This window comes from Panthera pardus, unplaced genomic scaffold (genome assembly GCF_024362965.1).
Source record: "Panthera pardus isolate Hobbes unplaced genomic scaffold, ASM2436296v1 HiC_scaffold_7, whole genome shotgun sequence".
Lineage (NCBI taxonomy): Eukaryota > Metazoa > Chordata > Mammalia > Carnivora > Felidae > Panthera > Panthera pardus.
The window spans coordinates 54,037,959-54,057,566 of NW_026527002.1; the positions used below are offsets into that span (position 1 = coordinate 54,037,959).

Sequence of the window (19,608 nt, forward strand, 5' to 3'; positions counted from 1 at the left end):
TAGGAATAGTATTTTTATTTTTGGGTGTTGACTGGCTCCAAAATCGTTTCAAGGAAAAAGATACATACTGTGTTTACGGGAAAGAAATAGATTTGATAGTTTAAAATTCCATTAATTTTTCTCCCCAATTAAAATACATCCAGTCTGATTTTCTATGGCTTTAGAATTTTTAAAGATTTTTACTTTCATAAAAGTTGTTGCCCAAAATTAACATTCTGTGGGGTTTTTTTTAATGTTACAAGTACTCTGATCTGTTAGAATTTAAAATATTTCATAGTAAAATCACAGACTATATAGTGAGATCACCCTGGGTCCTTATCCTAAGCTCCCAGACTAAATATGATTGTAGAATCAGTTGAAATTTAACTTTGGTAAAAAGCTGCTTTTTACAGTCCAAGCCACATTTTCAGTCATTAGGTTTATTGAGTTTCTGCCAATATACTCCCAATTATATAGAATTAGACTTAAATTTTTAGTAATAAAAGTATTCTCTTCCCTTATTTGTATTTATTTATTTTTGTTCATGGGAATGCTACATGATTTCTCTAAATTTGGCGTTCATAAAGGATAACCTCTCTTTTAGCACAATAAGTTTTACAGCTTTTTCCCAACAGTTGACAAGTATTGAAGTCTGCTGTGGTCATGACTTTCATGAGTGTGGGATTTTGTTTTTTGTTGGTTTTTTGATTTTTGTTTAATTAGAAGTAAAAACTGGTTAGAAATTATAGTTTGTATGATTAATTCGAGATTTTTCTTATGGAAAGAATGAATAACAATTCTGGGATTTTTTTTAAGCCTCTTTTGATATGTAAACTGAATACCTGTGTTCAGTTTGGGTATAATATGGTCCCGAAAGAAGTTGTGTTGTTAAATACATATGATAAACACTTCATGGTAACAAACTGGCTCTTTTAGCTTTGAAATTTATAGTCTCTGTTTTTGTTTGAATTTTAATTAAGAATTACCAGTTCTAGGAGCTTATTAGTAAAAGTAAAAAAGAAATATGGATAGTCATATATAGAATTAGTGAAGTGCTACCCATTATTTGAATTATGCATTTCATGTATTGAGGTACCAAGTAATGTGCAGACATGTGAAACTTTGTTTTGTGTGTGTGTGTGTGTACACACACACACACTATATATATGTATACGAACTATGTGTGTGTGTGTGTGTGTGTGTGTGTGTGTGTGTATGGTTTCCACTTATTTTCCTCTTATTAAGCTGTAGCTAGGGATATCTTCTAGTTGACTCTTGGCTCTTTTTTAGTAGCATAATTTAACTGAGTCAACATTTGAGAACTTAAAATTCAGCATTTAAATTCCTCAGTTTTGAGGTACACTTGCCTCTGGCCAGTATGGTGACTATTCTCAGTTGAAGATTGGTGGTTGGGAAGAAGGTGGTAGCTACAGAAACTGGTATCTGGATCAAGCATCCAACACCACTCTATATGCTACCAGTATAGTGCAAATCTAACCATGGCCAGTGTTCCAAAAAGCCTAAGTTTTGTCATGAATGATGTAAGTACTAAGGGATGGTCTGGGCCTGATATATCTAACACACATCTTGTTTAATCCTGTGTAGTTCAGCTTTAAGATAACCTACTGCAACTATTTTCACAGTCTTTAGCCCCTTGTTTAAAAGAAGTCTTTCATAAGGTGTGTAAGAAAATTAAGTTACTGTGGTGAGTAGTCTCGGCTGAAACCACATTGAGGGGTGGGGGTTTGCTTCCGGGAAGAAGTTTCTCCCCTCCAGTGAATTGGAGTGCTGAAGAAGATGGTGGGTCCATGAAGAGCTTATTTCAGTAGTGAATAACTTAGTAAACTTGTGTTTACCATTTACAAAGATTTTTAAAATTTGAGGTCCTCTCTCCTAATAACAAGGAGCCTTTTTTTTTCTTCATGTAATTTACTTCACTTTAACCAAAGTTGTTCCAAGGTTATAGGATCAACTTGTGATTCCTTTTGTATTCAGCTGTTTTTCACTTTGCTTCCCACCTCTTACCTGCCATGCCCCTTAGTCATGACCATTGGGCATGCTCAGTAAGTAACTGAGGTAAGTTTTGAGAGTAGTAAGATGCTTTTCTTTCTTTTTTTTTTTTTTTTAATGTTTATTTTTGAGAGAGAGCGCGTGAGCAGGGGAGGGGCAGAGAGAGAGAAGGAGACAGAATCCAAAGCAGGCTCCAGGCTCTGAGTCGCCAGCACAGAGCCCAACTCCCGGCCTGAACCCCGAGCTGTCAGGTCATGACTGAGCCGAAGTCAGACGTTTAACTGAGCCAACCAGGCACCCCAGAGAGTAATAAGATTCTTTTCACCAAAACTCTTGGTTTTCTAGAGGTGGAAACAGACCCTATTCTAGGAACACACTTTCCTACACACACCTGGCCCCCCAACACACACTTTTCTACCCTGACTACCTGCTACTGACCTTGCTAATTCACCAGCAGGATCTTTTGCATAGAAACTTTCACTAGAGGGTTGCCTGGTTAAGCATCCAAATCTTGATTTTGGCTCAGGTCATGAATTCACAGTTTGTGAGTTTGAGCTTCATATCATAGTTTGGGGCTTGCTTGGAATTCTCTCCTCTTGCTGCCCCTCCCCTGCTCACTCGCTCGCTCTCTCTCTCAAAATAAATTAAAAAAAAGAAAAAAACTTTCACCAGAAGTCTGTGGCCAACCAGTCTGTGGCCTTCCTTCCAGGAACTTCCAAGGATATTAATGATTTGCTATGTATCGATCTGATTGCACCAATTGTGAGAGCTCAGAATTCTCAGAGTTGTAGCAATGGTGCAGTATTAAAAAAATTGCCTGAGTTTGCAAATCATTTGAATGGAGATGGTGGTTTTAAGTACTGAGACTATTATAGTGCCTGGCTCATACATAAACACTCAGCAAGTGGTAGTTGTGAGGCCCTGTACACTTTCCACATTTTGCTGTGCTCTATTGGCAGCCCCCTTCCTGTGGACAGTGGGAGTTGACTGATTTTGCCATATTACTTTTAATATACCTTTATGGTGAACTACAAGTTTAATTACAAAAGGGAAAGCTTTATGTGTTCAGAACTGAGAATCTAATTATATCAATGACTTCTCACAATCCAGTAAGGTAGACATTACCCCATCTCACATATGAAGAAACCAGGCAGTTGCATGTTTGAATAACAGGAAAATAGCAAGCTTTGAGAGCAGATGACCTTAGTGGTTAATCAGCATTATTGTGGACTATGATTTTTAAGGTCTCTTTGCTGGAAATTACCACCTGACAAAGTTTGCCATCAGAATTTCCTTTCTAGTTCTCAATAAAAATGATGTTACAAATTATAATAGATAACACCTATTTTTGTTTCCTAAGAACTTCTTTAATAAGGAAATTAGCTTGGCTTTTATTTTCATATAAATAACTGTAGTTGAGTGCCAATGCCATTATGACTGTATTCCCAGTTTACTTGGGTCAGATATTATATAATCAAGGCAAAATGAAATATGGTTTATATTCATGCAGTTGTAAAACTATGACTATTAGGTCACTTGATTGGGTCATTATTTTTTTTTAATTTTTTTAACATCTATTTATTTTTGAGAGAGTGTGAGTGGGGGAGGGGCAGAGAGAGAAGGAGACACAGAATCCGAAGCAGACTCCAGGCGCTGAACTGTCAGCACAGAGCCTGATGTGGGGCTCAAACTCATGAACCGTGAGATCATGACCTGAGCTGAAGTCGGATGCTTAACCAACTGAGTCACCCAGGCACCCCGATTGGGTTATTATTCAATGATGCCAAGGTCACAGTTCTTGTGCATGTGTAGGTCAGTGCTGTACCCAGAGACCTTCCTGCTACAAAATGTGTCTATGACCTTGTCCAGTTATGTTCTTAACATGTGTCTTTAGGATCTGGTTGAGAGTGTAAATGGCACAGAAAAAATCATTTCTGTGCATAGGAAATTCAAAGGACATACTCTAAGTTGGTGGTATGCTGAGAGAGAGCATTATGGTTTCTTATTCTTATGTCAGTTTAGCTCATTATAAGATAATAACTTTTGCCCCAAACCAGTTTTATTTGTTAAAATAGTCCTTCATTTACACATCAAGGCAGTTTCCAAATGTGTTGATTATTCCTAAATAAAATCAGTGCTTACCTATTTTATGGAGACAATGTCATCATCATTAGATATATTGGCCTGTGAAACAAATTTTTAATTTTTTTGACTATTTTTTGTAATGGTAAATGAAGTAAGATGTGCATAAGGATATAGATATATTTAACTTGTTTCATTTAAGTTTAAAGCACATAAAAATACAGATGTTTTTTATTTCTTTTTGAAGCTTCACAGTGCACCTGAACCTCATAATTGCCTATCTTGATTAGAAGGAACCCTTATGGAGTAAGATAAGTACACGGGTGAGGGGTGTCTGGGTGGCTCAGTCGGTTAAGCTTCCAACTCTTTATTTTGGCTTAGGTTATGATCTCACAGTTTGTGGGATCGAGCCTCATGTCAGGTTCTGCACTGATAGCACAGAGCCTGCTTGTGATTCTCCCTCCCTCTCTCTCTGCCCCTCTTCTGCTCGCGTGCGTGCACTCTCTCTCTCAAAATAAATAATAAGTACATGGGTGATCATTTTAAAAATTTTTTTCTGTATACTACTTTCAGTGGGAGATGTGAACATTATTAAGACTGCTTTCGTTGTTCATTTTCTCTACATAACCAATAAGCCAGAAATAATGTACTGGTTCAGAAGAATTAAAGGTCAGTTTAAAATGCCAGTACCTATTGTTTACTGTAGAAAGGAAGGCTGGAAAACCATTTCAAACACTGTGAGCTATTTGATTGTGAGGAAGGGGAAGGAGGGCTTTACCACACCATCAAATTGGAGAAATATTGCAGTTGTTAATAGTTCTCATACTCCAGTTCATTACAGTTCTACTCAGGCAAAATTTTTCAGAGTTATTCAAAATTACTTTGACCAAAAATGACAGCTTCCGGGAATGAAAGTAAAACTATCCCTGAAGGCAGATCAGAAGATCACCATGGGGAGGAACTCTAGGGCAGTGAGGAGCAGAAGGCAGGATGCCTGCCTCTAAAAGCATTCACAAGGGGGCTGGCTGTGGGCTTTACAGCCAGAATCATTCTGCATCATCATGGTCCCAAATGTTTTTATGGCCTCGGTACTGAGAATGAGAGATCGTCTTCACAGTTAAACCAAGAGATCACTGGCAAACATGTATGAGAAAAGATTAGAAAACATCTCCACGAGTCCTAGCTTCAGCAAGCACAACACAAAGGAATAAAAGGCATCCAAATTGGCAAGGAGGAAATTAAACTTTTACTTTTCACAGAGGACATGATACTCTATATGGAAAATCTAAAAGATTGCTAGAACTGATCCAGGAATTCAGCAAAGTCACAGGATATAAAATCAATGCACAGAAATCGGTTGCATTTCTACATACCAATAAGAAGCAATAGAAAGAGAAATCAAAGAATCAGTCCCATTTACAATTGTACCAAAACCCACAAAATACCTAGGAATAAACCTAACCAAAGAGGTGAAAAATCTATAAACTGTAGGGAGCTTGTGAAAAATTGAAGAAGACACAAAAAAAATGGAAAAGTATTCCATGCTCATGGATTGGAAGAACAAATATTGTTAAAACGTCGATAATACCCAAAGCAATCTACATATTCAATGCAATCCCTATCAAAATAACACCAGCATTCTTCACAGATCTAGAACAAACAAACCTAAAATCTGTATGGAACCAGAAAAGACCCCAACAGCCAAAGAAATCTTGAAAAAGAAAACCAAAGCAGGAGGCATCACAATCCCGGACTTCAAGATGTATTACAAAGCTGTAATCATCAAGGCAGTATGGTACTGGCACAAAAACAGACACTTAGATCAATGGAACAGAATAGAGAACCCAGAAATGGACCCACAAACGTATGGCCAACTAAACTTCGACAAAGCAGGAAAGAATATCCAATGGAATAAAGACAGTCTCTTCAGCAAATAGTGTTGGGAAAACTGGACCGTGACATGCAGAAGAATGAACCTGGACCACTTTCTTACACCATACACAAAAATAAACTCAAAATGGATGAAAGACCTCAATGTAAGACAGGAAGCCATCAAAATCCTAGATGAGAAAGCAGGCAAAAATATGTTTAACCTCAGCCACAGCAACTTCTTGTGTAACATATCTCTGGGGGCAAGGGAAGCAAAAGCAAAAAACTATTTGGACCTCATCAAAATAAAAAGCTTCTGTACATCAAAGGAAACAATCAGCAGAACTAAAAGGCAACCAATGGAATGGGAGAAGATATTTGCAGATGACATATCGGATAAAGAATTAGTATCTAAAATCTATAAAGAACTTCTCAAACTCAACACCCAAAAAACAAAGAATCCAGTGAAGAAATGGGCAAAAGACATGAATAGACACTTCTCCAAAGAAGACACCCAGATGGCTAACAGACACATGAAAAAATGCTCAACATCATTCATCATCAGGGGAATACAAATCAAAACCACAATGAGATACCACCTCACACCAGTTAGAATGGCTAAAATTAACAACTCAGGCAACAACAGATGTGCTGGTGAGGATGTAGAGAAAGAAGATCTCTTTTGCACTGCTGGTGGGAATGCAAACTTGTGCAGCCACTCTGGAAAACAGTATGGAGTTTCCTCAAAAAGTTAAAAATAGACCTACCCTACCACCCAGCAATTGCACTACTAGCTATTTATCCAAAGGATACAGGTGTGCTGTTCCAAAGGAGCACATGCACCCCAATGTTTATAGCAGTGCTATTGACAATAGCCAAAGTATGGAAAGAGCCCAAATGTCCATCGATGGATGAATGGATAAAGAAGATGTGGTATATATATACAATGGAGTATTTCTCAGTAGTCAGAAAGAATGAAATCTTGCCATTTGCAACAAGATAAAAAGGTAAGTATCATATGACTTTACTCATATGAGGACTTTAAGATACAAAACAGATAAACATAAGGGAAAGGAAGCAAAAATAATATAAAAACAGGGAGGGGGACAAAACATAAGAGACTCTTAAATATAGAGAACAAACTGAGGGTTGCTAGAGGGGTTATGGGTAAGGGCCATTGAGGAAGGCACTTGTTGGGATCAGCACTGGGTGTTATACATAGGGGATGAAGGACTGGAATTTACTCCTGAAATCATTATTGCACTATATGCTAACTTGGATGTAAGTAAGTAAATAAATAAATAAATAAATATTTAAAAAAGGAGGGAAGAAAGAAAGAAAACATCTCCAAGAAGCCTTCATTTGTTTAGGACAGGAGAGGACAGAGCCCTTTAGTATTACTCAGAATACTAGTGCAGGGAACTGAGAGGTATCTCACAGGGGCTTTTACATGAACTGGCTGGTATTTAGTGAACTGGTTTTCTAGCTGTTCTCAGAGGTGATACTGAGACCACCACAGGGGAGGAGAGGGAGGCAAATGGCAGGGCTCCGGGCTGGGTGTCCTGTGCCCCAACTTCACTTTTATGTGACTTATGTATGGGATTTTTATGTTGAAACATTAAAAAAAAAAAAAAAAAAGAGCTACACCTTTTGGGGTGCCTGGGTGGCTCGGTTAAGCATCCAATTTTGGCTCGGGTCATGATCTCATGGTTCATGGGTTCAAGCCCCACCTTGGGTTCTGCACTGACAGTGTAGAGCCTGCTTAGGATTCTCTCTCTCTCTCTCTCTCTCTCTCCCTCCCTCACTCCCTCCCTCCCCCACTCATGCTGCTCTCTCTCTCAAAAGAAATAAACTTAAAAAAAAAAGAGATACACCTTTTACAAAACTTAAACACTACTGAAGTATTCACATCTTTTAATACCAACTTTTCGGAGTAGCATTTAAGTCTTTTTGAGATTTTAAGAATTATTTGGAATTATTGTTGTAACCATTAGTTATAGCCGTTGTGACTGTAAGAGAATCAGCAGTCACAGCACAGTGTGTCTTCCAGAGATTTAAAAATATTACCTGATATACTATGGTTTTACTCTATGTGGACTTTCTAATTGTTTTTGTTTGGAACAACTGAGAGTTTGACATACTTTCAAGATTTGATTGTTAATTTCCTAGGTTATTCCTTCATTGTGCACACTTTGCCTGGTAAGATTGGGAATAAATGAATTTTGTAGAGTACACAAGTAGTAGAATCAGAAGGGCTCACTGAGCCAAAATGGAAATTAGAAACTACCCCTAAACCTTCTAAAATGAAAAGTCCTCAAGAGAAAAACATATCAGACCCAACCACTACTTAGGCAAGGCCTATGACAGATTCAAATCACAGACTTCCTTTCTCTCCTGCCACAAATGTCAGCAACGCTTGGCATCTGAGTGCAATGCATTTTTCCCCCTTTCCGAACAGCTCGACTTGGAAAGGTCAGCATATCCCTTTGGGAAAAAAATCTTTTCTTATAAATTGGAATGTTTGCACACATAACTGTAGGAAATGTTTAACATTTGCTTTGATGGGACAGCAATTTGTTCAATAGAGTAGAATTGTTCTTCTTTTTCCATGTTCCTGCCTATTTGTTCATCACAGGCACACAATTACTGAAAGCAACTTTGAGTACTTCTTTCTATGAGATCAGATCATCCTGTCCACAAAACCAGCCAACGCCTTGGGCTTCCGAAAGGCAAGCTATATTCCATCTTTTATTTACTCCAAGGGACTCATTTGTGAGAGACTGTTCTGAATAAAAGCAGTAATTTTCCACAGACTGAAACTCTGAAGAAGGGGAGGAAGGGTGGGGAGACAGAGGGTGAGGAAAAGAAAAACAGAACTGGTCCAGGATCTCCTGTTTCACCTTCGCACACATTCGTTTCAATGTGGATAGAATACTCAGCGTCCAATGTTTCAGATGAGATAATTTTGTTTGAATCTTTTGTTTTACTTAAAGAGGGACACAGATCATTATGACAACAAAGCAATTCACTGTTCGTGATCAGCTGCCTCCAATTTGATAATCAACATAAATATTTGTGGTTCATGGAGAATTCTTCACCAGAGCCCATCTTCCCATCCATCTTGAATTGATGAAGAACAGTGCTGAGTTTGTGTGTTATATTCGTTTCTGTAGCAACAGTGGATACCAAAAACAAGTTTATAATTTTTCTGAAGGTAAAAATGCTTTAATTTAGCAATGACTAAAAATAAACATAGGGAGGGACTGTAAGGAAGAAAACGGCATCTAGGTATTGGTCTAGGCTGGACTACAGGAAGGGACCTGAGTCAGCACAGCTCATTATTTTGGGACACTTCCGATTATTCACCTCCAGAAATAGTTTCCCTTCCATTTCAGCCAAATTCCTCTATGGTGTGCTAAGTGCCCATGTGTGCCCTCAGGCACGTGTGTATTCCAGTAGAAGAAATGTCCTACCAGAGACAAACTACCTGTCCACACGCTTGCCCTACATCCTATCCCTTCTCATCTTCTCTCCTTCACTTAATCCTTTCTCTCCTAGGTTATCAATTTCTTTCCATTTCTCAACTATGAAAGCATACAAACGTGTTCTATATCCTCTCAATATTGAAAAATAAAACAAACACTTGTAATTCCTATCCCCTTGTATCTACTACCAACTTCCCTACTCTCTTTGACATTGAAACTTATTTAAAAAATTAGCGGCACACGTTGATTTCTACTTTCTCTCTTCCATTCACTCTCCAACCCACTTCAATCGTCTATTTCTTCAAAGAAAATGATCTGGACAGTCACTAAGAGTTTGTCAAAGCCAGTGGGCATGCATCTGTTCTCCTGTTACTCAACTTCTTGGTTGGATTTCCACAGTTGACCACTCCACTCTTGAATCGCTCTCCTCTCTTGATTTTTCCCAGTACTACCTTCACCTGGTTTTTCTCCTACTTTTGGGCTGCTTCTTCTCAGCCTGGTTTGTTGGTTCTCTATCCTCTATCTGAATGTGGACATGCCCTACGACTCAGTCTTTGGCCTTCTTTCTTTCCTTATACTCTCTCTGGATGATTTTATCCATCCCATCATTTTAATAGTATGTAAATGCTGAAAAGCCCCAGGTTTATAACTCCAGCCCCAATGACTCCTGTGATTTTCACAGTCATATGTAAAATTATGCACTTGACATTTCCACATATATATTTAATATATATTAATTATTATTCTCCCTAATGCATTTCTCTTTCCATTCTCAGTAAATGGCCCTACCATTGACTCAGGTGCTCCAGAGTCATCCTTAATTTCTCTCTTTCTTAAACTCTACCACTTCCCCTCCCCACATCCGATCTCTCTGCAAATCACCTCAGTTCTAAGTTGTATCTTTATTCAAGTTAGGCTCTATATCCACTTCCACCTCCAAGTTGTCATAATCACTCATCTAGACTATTTCACTGGTGTCCCTGCTTCCACTCCTGCCTGCTTACAACGCCTTCTGCACATGGCAGCCGTAGTTACAAAAAAAAAAAAGGAAGAAAAGAAACAAGAAAAAAACCCCAGATTATATCACTGTCCTGTTTAAAGTCCATTCATATTTCTCATTGCACCGGGAAGGAATTCAAACCAACCCTAACATGGTTACATGGCCCCATATGAACTAGCTTCCTCTCCACTTCTCCCAGTCGCCTGCTTACTCCACTTCTTCCTCCACTCTAGCCACTCTGGCCTCCTTGATGCCCCATCACATGCCCAACCCCTTTCTGACTCAGAACCTTTGCTTTTGTTCTTTTTGCAACAATTTACTCCCATATCTGCACATACCTGGCACTTTTTAATCCATCAGTACTAATGTTATTTCTGCAGAGATTTGTTCCTTACCATTATTCCTGTTACTCTTGGTCAAAACACTTTATTTACTTGGAAGTACTTAGCACTTAGTACTTACCTAAAATGATTTTCTTCATTTATTGGCATGTTCTGTGTCTTTCACAGACAGAACCTAAACTCCCTGAGGGCAGAAACCTTATCTGTCCCCTTCAGTATTGGTGACTGATCCAGTGAAGTGCCCAGCACCCAGAAGTATTTGTTGGGTGAATTAATTCATTCAACGACAATTTTTAGAACCCCTACTATGCATACTGTTTTAAGTTCTTGACATACATCTGTGAACAAAACAGAACACAGATCCCTGCCCTCAGAGACCTAGTATTTTAGTGGGGGAAATGGGCAATAATCAAGACATAGAAAGTCAAAATACAGTATGTTTAAACGTGGTAAGTGCTATGGGAAGAAGAGTCTCTGGGTGAGAACTTAGGATATTCTCTTCGCTTTGTGGTAGAGTGGAAAAAACCATTTGCTTTGCAGACACTTGAAATCCTGGCTTCTAGAGATGAACCATGAAACTGTGAGCATTTTACCTCTTTGAGGTTTAGCTCCCTTATCTGTAAAATAGAATAATACCCCACCTCACAAGGGACAAATAAAGTAACAGAGATCAAATATTACCTCATCCTTCCCAGCCACCCTATTATTCCAAGGGGAGGAAGCATACGGTGCTAGCACATTCTCCCCCTCTGCATCCCTGACATGCTTAAAGAAAATCAACCCAACTTTTCTGAAAATACTCAACACATCTTAGTGAATAAATGTGTGAACAAACAAATGTATCAGTAATTTCAGAGCAATCAAAGCTACTTTCAGTCAGAAACAATGCTTTTTTAAAGACAGAGTAGGAAATCCTCGCCTCTTTTAATCATTCTTTTCCCTCTTTCTCATTTCTTAAGTCCATTTTTTATAGACCCCTACTGATAAAGAAGAAAGTATCCATTTAGCCTTTCTTACCATTTACAGAAGTAAAACCACACAGGTAATTATTTTACGGGAGGATAAAACATTTATTTAAATGTAAACACTAATCTTTATTTTCATCATGCTGAAGTGTGTGGTTACAAACAATTTCCAATAAAACACTATATAATAAGCAAAAAATAAGTTAATACATCGTAAACTTACATACAGTCTCATCAATTAACAGGTTTAGGAACAAACAAGCCATTTCACGACTTTGAAGCTACATTTAGTAAAAAATTGCAAACACTCAAATCTTATCAACCCCAAGTAAGACGCTAAGGAGCTATTCAAGACTTCTTCAAACCAATTACACAAGTACAGTTTTATTTTTGGTTACAGTCCCCTGCTGTGCACAAGACCATTGGAATGCTGTAACAATTACACATTTTAAAACGGCACAAAGCAAAGCAAGGAGATAACATGCCAGCCTTACAGAAGCTGTCTTGAAAAGTGCAAACTCTGCATTTTCTCTTCCTGAACCACTAGGATAAGAACGGGTACCTCAGACGACACGGCAGGGTCATGAGCATGCTTTCTCTACCACTGGTGGGGCATTTACTTGAACCAGGTCTCCATGCCTTTGAAGATACCTCCGGTTTTAAACAGTGAACAGGCTTCAACTAAATATAGTGCAAATCAAATACCGAGGAGCAAAAACGACAGACTAGAGGCCGCCGCAAGTCGACCTGCTGTTTCTCCACCTGGCACGACGCCACACGGGACAGATTGGCACACGGAAACGACGACTTCTATTTTAGGTTTTGATGTGAAAGGCGGAGCGGCGGAGCGAATGCAGGGCGACCACACAGCAGCCCCGGAGCAAGGCCCCGATGTTGTAGACGGGATCTGTCCCCCCTCTCTGAGTACTGAATGCCCACAGAACAGTGGGGACCACGGGGGCAGCCACAGCCAGGAGATCCACCAGGAAGCTGCTGCTCCAGTACTGCGTCCCGACGGCCCCGCGCGACAGCGGGATGATGCCGTCCAACCTCTCTTCCGTGGGGCCTGCAAAATCCAGCTCGCTCATGAGGCGGGTTGCGGGAGCTTCCGGATCCACCGTGGCGGAGGGGGTCTCCACGGGAGACAAAAGGATGGCCGAGTTGGGGTTTCTTGGCGTTAAATCCACCATGAACGCAGAGACGGACTCGGGGAAGCTTTCTGTCGAGTCAGCCCCGGACTCGTCAGGCGATGCTGAGCTCGAGGGCCACGGGTCCCGGAGCTGGAGCACGTGCTGGATGAGCTCCGAGACCGCGGGGCTGTAGGGCACCACGTCGGTCTGCACCGCTCGCTCCACCACCGCACTGCCCTCTTCCTCCCCCGCCGCCAGGGGGAGGCCGTCGAGGGCCGCTGCCGCGGGGGCGGCGTGAAGGAGCTCCAGGTCGCCGGCCTCTGCGGTGGCGGCGGTCACCATGCCATCCAGCAAATCTGTGCGGTCGGCCAGACCGTCTCCCACCAGCGGCTCGCCGTCGGCCCCTTCCTCGGTGCCCTGCTCCTCCGGAGACAGCCCGTCTGCCATCTTGCCGAAAGGGGGGCCGAGGGGGAAGCTGTTCTCTGGGGAATCGCACGGGAAGTCCAGGCACAGTTCATCCCTCAGGGAGCCACTGTGCGCCATCTCCATGCTCTGCAGTAGAGACTCCAACTTCTTGTTTTGAATATTTATGTCCACAAAATACTTCTGAATGCCTTTATCTTTATCAGCCAAGCTGCTCCTCATAGTTTCGATGACCTGTTTGAGCTGTTTGATCTCCTTCCTGGCTTCCTTCAGGGCCAGCTGGGCCTCCACGCGGTGGCACTCTTCTTCAATCCAGTCTTCCCTCATCCGGGCCAGCTGGGACTTGAGCTCCACAATCTCGCTTTCCCTGCAGGGAGAAGGCAAGGTCAACTTCCAAGCGGGCGCCTAGCGATTCTGCCCCAAGGCCAGGAGCCCGGGCTCTTGCCCTTGAAACTTGGAGGTTAAATCAGTTTTGAATTTTTCTTTTCTCTCACAGGTATTAGCCGGGAACTGCCCCCCTTAATTGCAAAATAGCAAAAATGAGAAGAGTAACTAGAATCAGAATAAAAAATGTGACTATTGTCTGCTTTTCTTTTCGAGTGCTGTCAGGCGATGCGCGAAGTGTAAGCATTAGCCTCTATTCGGTATTTAATATTTGAAATTTCGTTAATAGGACACATTAGAGTTTCTTAGCCTCCTTTTATGTCCGTAGACCACCTTTTTCTTATATCTACACTTTCTGGAAGTAAAGTTCATTTCACTTTTAATTACCGATCAAAGATGGAAGGCAAACTGGTAAGTTTTAGCCTTGCAGAACTGTTCTGATCATATTCCAGTAATAATTTGAAATTTTTTTGAATTATAAAATGCATATTGCAAGGACTTTGTGAAAAGTCAATTATTCCCTCTCTTCTCAGGGGAAAATGCTAGTGGATCCATCCTACACTGAAGAAAATCTATCCCATTTTTTAGATCCTTCACAGGACCCTGATTTCAAGATCTTTGTTGGCGATTCCTCCTGATAGATAATTTCTTCACAGTCAATGTAAATACAAGTCCTCATATTCTCAGTGGATATGAAAACCAGGCAGTCAGGATCCTGATATACATGAGAAGATGTTGTTAATTTTGCTTCTCTAAGTTTAGACCGGAGTAGTCTCCAGTTTCATTGCCTTTCCGTGCTTCCCTGCCATGACTGCTCAAACCCTCACAGGGATTCTTCAAATCATAAACAAAGCCTTCCAGAAAGTAAGGTCTGACTCACGCCACCCCTGCCCTGAACTCTCAGCCACCCTGGTCAGAGCTCCATTCGTCTATCCCAAAAAGTTCCGAGGGAAATCATGAAGCAGAAAATCTGGCCTGCCCCAAGATGTCAAAGGTCTTTTCTCTGTGATAAGATCTCTTAAGCATCGGCTTTTTTTTTTTTTTTTTTTGGTTTTTGTTTTTTACCTTAACACTTAGCCAAGAATAATGAACCTCTTCCTTCGGCCCAGAAATAGCTTGCAGGAATCATAGTGCACAAGGCCGTCCGCGCTCTCAGAGAGATAAACAGGACTCAATAGGGGCCCCATGTGTGACCCTTACTGCTGGAAGTATGGGATTGTTCCTGCCAGTGTTCCTGCCATTTAAAAATAGCCACGCACACACCCAACCCTTCATGTCCAAGCTGTACACACCCAGAAGCAGAGGTTCCCCTCAAACCTTAGAGGGTCCCCGGTGCTCCTGAAACAGCAAAATCACTGAGGAATAGGAAATGGCTCTTTTGAAAGGCTGATTTCAGGAATTTACCAAAAATGAAAAAAATTTTCTTTTCTATTTCTCTATAGTGTGGGTTTGTGTTTCATTTCATGGAAAAAGAAACCATCCTTAGCTCAGCGTGCAAGGAATGCAGATTCACCTTTCATGAAGCCGGCGCTCCGATTCCTTCAGCTTGGTCTTCAGGTGTCTCACTGTAACCTCTTTTTGCTGCAGAGGAGTCAAATATTGCTCTGGGTTTGGGGGTTTGACACCATGATTTTCACCACAGGACATGTACCTTCCAGACCGCCTGAAACAATCCAAGCAATGAAATGTTACTTTTTCTATAAAAAGAAAAGTGACGGCACAGCTCACAGCTAGGGAAGGAAAGACAGCTGGGTACCGGGGTCTGAAACCTCAATGATGCAGGATTCACTTAAGAAGGGGGTTGTAATGTTACCTGCTGATCTTAGGACTGCTCATCACTCAGGAGAGTGTGGGGAGGGTGTTTGTGGAGAGGGTGTACACAGTGGAGAGGGAGGAGTTTTCTATGGCTTAAGAATGACCTCATACAAAATAATACATGATTGTGCACAGGCCTGCCTGTGGACTGATTCGGAGTAATGCACTGTTAGAGGACAATGAGTGGGACGGGTGGAGGGGGGAAGGACTGGAGCGAGACGGCCTGACTTTCCACACAATGTGCCACTGCCTAAACATCCCGATTGTTATTAGTTGAATTCAAACAGTTCCAAAATCAATCCCTGGCAAGAGTGTGCTGATTTGGTGGAAAGTTTCCTCATTCCAAAGGGGAAAGGCCACTCCACTGTCACCAGAGCGTGTGTTTTGTAAGAGAGATGTCTGGTGTTGTAGAAATCTTCCTGAGCTGGAATGTCGGCCCCTCTCAGGCCTGGCCGGGGCTGGGCATCCCTGCTGGAAGACAGCTGACTAACGAGAATGGCCACCCAGAAGGAAGAAGGCCGAGGAAGGAGGGCTAGCAGCTTTCTCCCCAGCGCTGGAGCCCTCGCCCTGGTCCCGCTGAACCTGCACTCCATCCAGATGGCCTGTGTCCACCTCCCAACCTTCCAGTCCCCCTGTTGTGGCCCCTTTGGTTGTGGAGGTCCTTTTTTCTGCAGCCTCATGCCCCCCCCCCCCCAGGGACTAATTAATTCCTTGCTTGACTTTCGGATTTCATTTCAATGTCATTTACTCTGATCCCTCCAGACTGAGTTGGACAGCCTCCTGACCTCTTACAAACACACGCAGCAACAGGTACTTGCAGAAAAGCCTTAACATGTCTTTGTCACTAGATGAGCAATGTCTTTGGTATCGTCTGGGCAGTTGGCACACGGACCCTCCCTGCTGTCTACTGTCCCATTTCCAGTGCTTTACACGGTCCCTGGCACAACATGGCACTCAACACATACCTGACATTTGAATGAACACGTGGATGATTCTTTCCTGTTCTGGGGACCCTCCCCCTGCCACAGTGCCATTTTTCCTCCCTATCCAGTCCCTCCCGGGGCTGCTGAGCCTTACCAGAAATCATGGTTTGAGTGCTTTCTGCAGCTGCCCTTGAAAGATCAGCTTAGTGCGGGAAAGGAAAGAGAAGTGGCTTTCTACAGAATAAGGCAGGAGCTCAAGAGATGCATAACTTTTTTTAAGTTTTTAAATTTTTTGAAGTTTATTCTGAGAGAGAGAGACCATGAGTAGGGGAGGGACAGAAAAAGAAAGACAGAAAGAGAGAGAGAGAGAGAGAGAGAGAGAGAGAATCCCAAGCAGGCTCCGCTCTGACTGGGCAAAACCTGATGTGGGACTTGAAGTCACGAACCTGAGAGAGGTAACCGCCTCCTCTTTTTTTCTAAGTTTTTTAAAGAAAACTTACCAAGTAGGACACACTAAGCCCCACGACCTGGGAGATGAACAGCACTCACCTCATGACTGGGCTGCAGTCACTTCCTTTGTAGGAGCCGGAGTTGCTACTACTTGGGGAAGAAGGCGCATAGCTGGGATGGATGTTAACGGGACTCAGCTGATTCCTGCACAGCATGGACAGGAAGTCCTTCTCCCGTGGGGAGGGGGGGCTGTTGCCAGACTTGTACGATGAAGCTCCATTACTCCGCCCATGGGGACCTCGGCTGGGAGAGAAAACATGAGAAATGTTAAAATGCTTGGGGCTCCCAGTGCTCAAATGCTAATACTTAACTCCTGCTAAAAGCCAGTTACTACTAAGGAAATCCAAGCTTCAGAGTCGAAAGGGGCAATATAATTACCGTCCTCAGGGACGGCCTTGTTGCCGCCTGACTGATACTTTCTTTCCTTCTGCCATTAGCACAGGCAACCTCACCCTCTGCTGTTCTTTCAAATAGTTTCTGACCATAAAGCTTGTTTTGAATTAATCCCAAATGCCTGTTAAGAACACAAACCATGTAAAATATTGATTTGGTTTAGGTTCACTTTAGAGGCTGTTTTGAAGATGTGGTTTTCATTCCAGTACACCTGTTTTAGCTTAAAAATGTTTGGGTTTTGTTCATGCTGGCGGAAGAAAATGAGGGTGGTTCATTTGGAGTGTGAGGGAAAAACGGGGTTGCCCGTAAAGGAAGAGGAGAAAAGAGGACAGATAAACAGCTCATATAAGTGTGTCAAGCCTACAGTTTTAACCGCCTATTTTCTTTCCATCCCCGATGACTTAACACAACCTTTATCGTTTAACTGCTGAAATGTTTTAAAGCTGTTTCTTCATTCCCTGGCCTGTTATTTTGCCCCCTAAGCAAGGAGGCTGACTCTCTGGCTGGAGTGGCCTTTCTAAAATGGAATTGGATATCACTGTCCTCAAAGCCATTCAACAGCTCCCCAGGGCCTCAAGGGGACCGATCCCACCTACCTATCGAACCCATCATCTGCCACTCCTCCCTTCCCCCGCTGTATTCCAGAATTCCAAACAACTTACACTTTCCTGATGATCCATGCTCTCCACCATTTTCATGTTTTTCAACTTATCATTTTCTCTGCCTAGAATGCTCTCCCACTCCCTACCCTAACCCTTGGGATACTTACAACTTCGAGACTGATGGAAATCCACTCCAAGCAGCCTTCTCTGGATTCTTCCTTCCCTAGGCTTGTATACGTGTGGCTCCTTAAAGTTCCCTAGTACTCCATGAAAACTTGCATCCTGGGGTTTATTGCATTGTCTCACAACTACACAATTGTTTGTCTTTCCCACTAGACTAGGGCCTTCTGAAGGCAGGAACACAGTCTGTTCTTTTATATACCCACTACTTCATGGCACATGCTAGATGCTCCCTAAATGACAGCTAAATGAATAATTTGGGTTTGAGCCTTAGCAATGCCACTTACTAGGAACTTGAGCAAGTAAGCTACTAAATATATGGGGATATATAATAATAACCTTTTTTTTTTGTCCTCACAGAGTCGATGTGAAAATCCAATCAAAGAATGCACGTGAGTACATCTGATAAGATGTTAAGGGCAATTCAGCTGTAGGATATTATTACAGGAAAAACTTGTTCAGACTTCCCTATTAATCTCGTTTCAGAGATGTGGCACCTACTATGTAAGGCAGCATCTTGAGAATGTTGAAATTACTTAAATAGGATAACAGTTCTGTGTCAGAAATATTTCTTGTTGACATTACAAGAAAACGAAAGAGAACAAGATACCTTTCATCCAGAAGTACTGCTTTTTGACAATCCCCTCTTTGCAATTCTGATTTACATCTGTACTCAACTGACACGTCTCAATGAGAAACGTGCGTAAATGTGAGTGTGCGTGTGGGTATACTTGGCTCCAAAACCACACTTACTCAAAATCAAATATAATTTCAACTAGCTGTCAACCCAGTAAATCACACATAAATGAAACATCACCAAATTCTAAAGTTAAAAAGTTCTTTCCTTTTGAAATCATCCAAAGGGACTCTGCCTCCTTTTTGTGAGAAGGGGACACTTTATATGGAACAGATGGGCTGATGGCTTTGTGACAAACCAACTCAGCAGCCCAGTGGTGCTGGGCTGAGCAGCAGAAAAGAACACGACGGGCTCTGGCTTGGATCTGCTTCTCCACACTTCACTTCCGAATCTACTGCAACCAGCCTATTTCTCAGTGTGACAATGAGAAATATGCAGGATTCCACACTACAAGTCAGGAGAGACAGTAAGGAGCTAACCCTAATTTTGACCTGGGAATTCTCTTCTGAGTCAACCTTCACCAATGACCTTCTGTGCCCCAGCCCTGTTCCAGATGCTTTACGAACACAGTTTTACATTGATTTTGAGCTTCATGCTATAAAGCTGGTACCTCTCGTTTACATTATGTGAAGTGTGTGAAGTATTCAGTTATGTGAAGTGAGTGAGGTTCAGGGAAAAATCTGGTCCAAGAACACACAGCCAAACTAGGATTTAAATACAGATTTTTGAATGCTACAGAAATGCCTCCTTCTTACTTTACACAAATAGAATATATTGTTTGGAGCTTGTAAACAGGTATATTAGGTACTATGTATATGGTTATTACCTGAAGAATTCACCACTGACTTTTTACTACAGTGCAGTCACTAAGATACAAATT

At 41.7% G+C, this 19,608-nt stretch overlaps 1 protein-coding gene across 3 annotated transcripts in view; it reads right to left on the reverse strand.

The window, feature by feature from the left end:
* Window positions 1-11,812: 11,812 nt before the first annotated feature.
* The window catches only part of SYBU (syntabulin), a 111,568-nt gene continuing 103,772 nt past the window's right edge, over window positions 11,813-19,608 (reverse strand). For all 3 annotated transcript variants that reach the window (XM_019467841.2, XM_019467842.2, XM_019467843.2), the window contains 3 exons: window positions 16,956-17,159; window positions 15,182-15,331; window positions 11,813-13,651 (listed from right to left, as the gene is read on the reverse strand). In XM_019467841.2, the coding sequence (XP_019323386.1) occupies window positions 12,547-13,651; window positions 15,182-15,331; window positions 16,956-17,159 (1,459 nt within the window). In that variant the 3' untranslated portion in view covers window positions 11,813-12,546. The remainder of the gene's footprint in view (window positions 13,652-15,181; window positions 15,332-16,955; window positions 17,160-19,608) is intronic.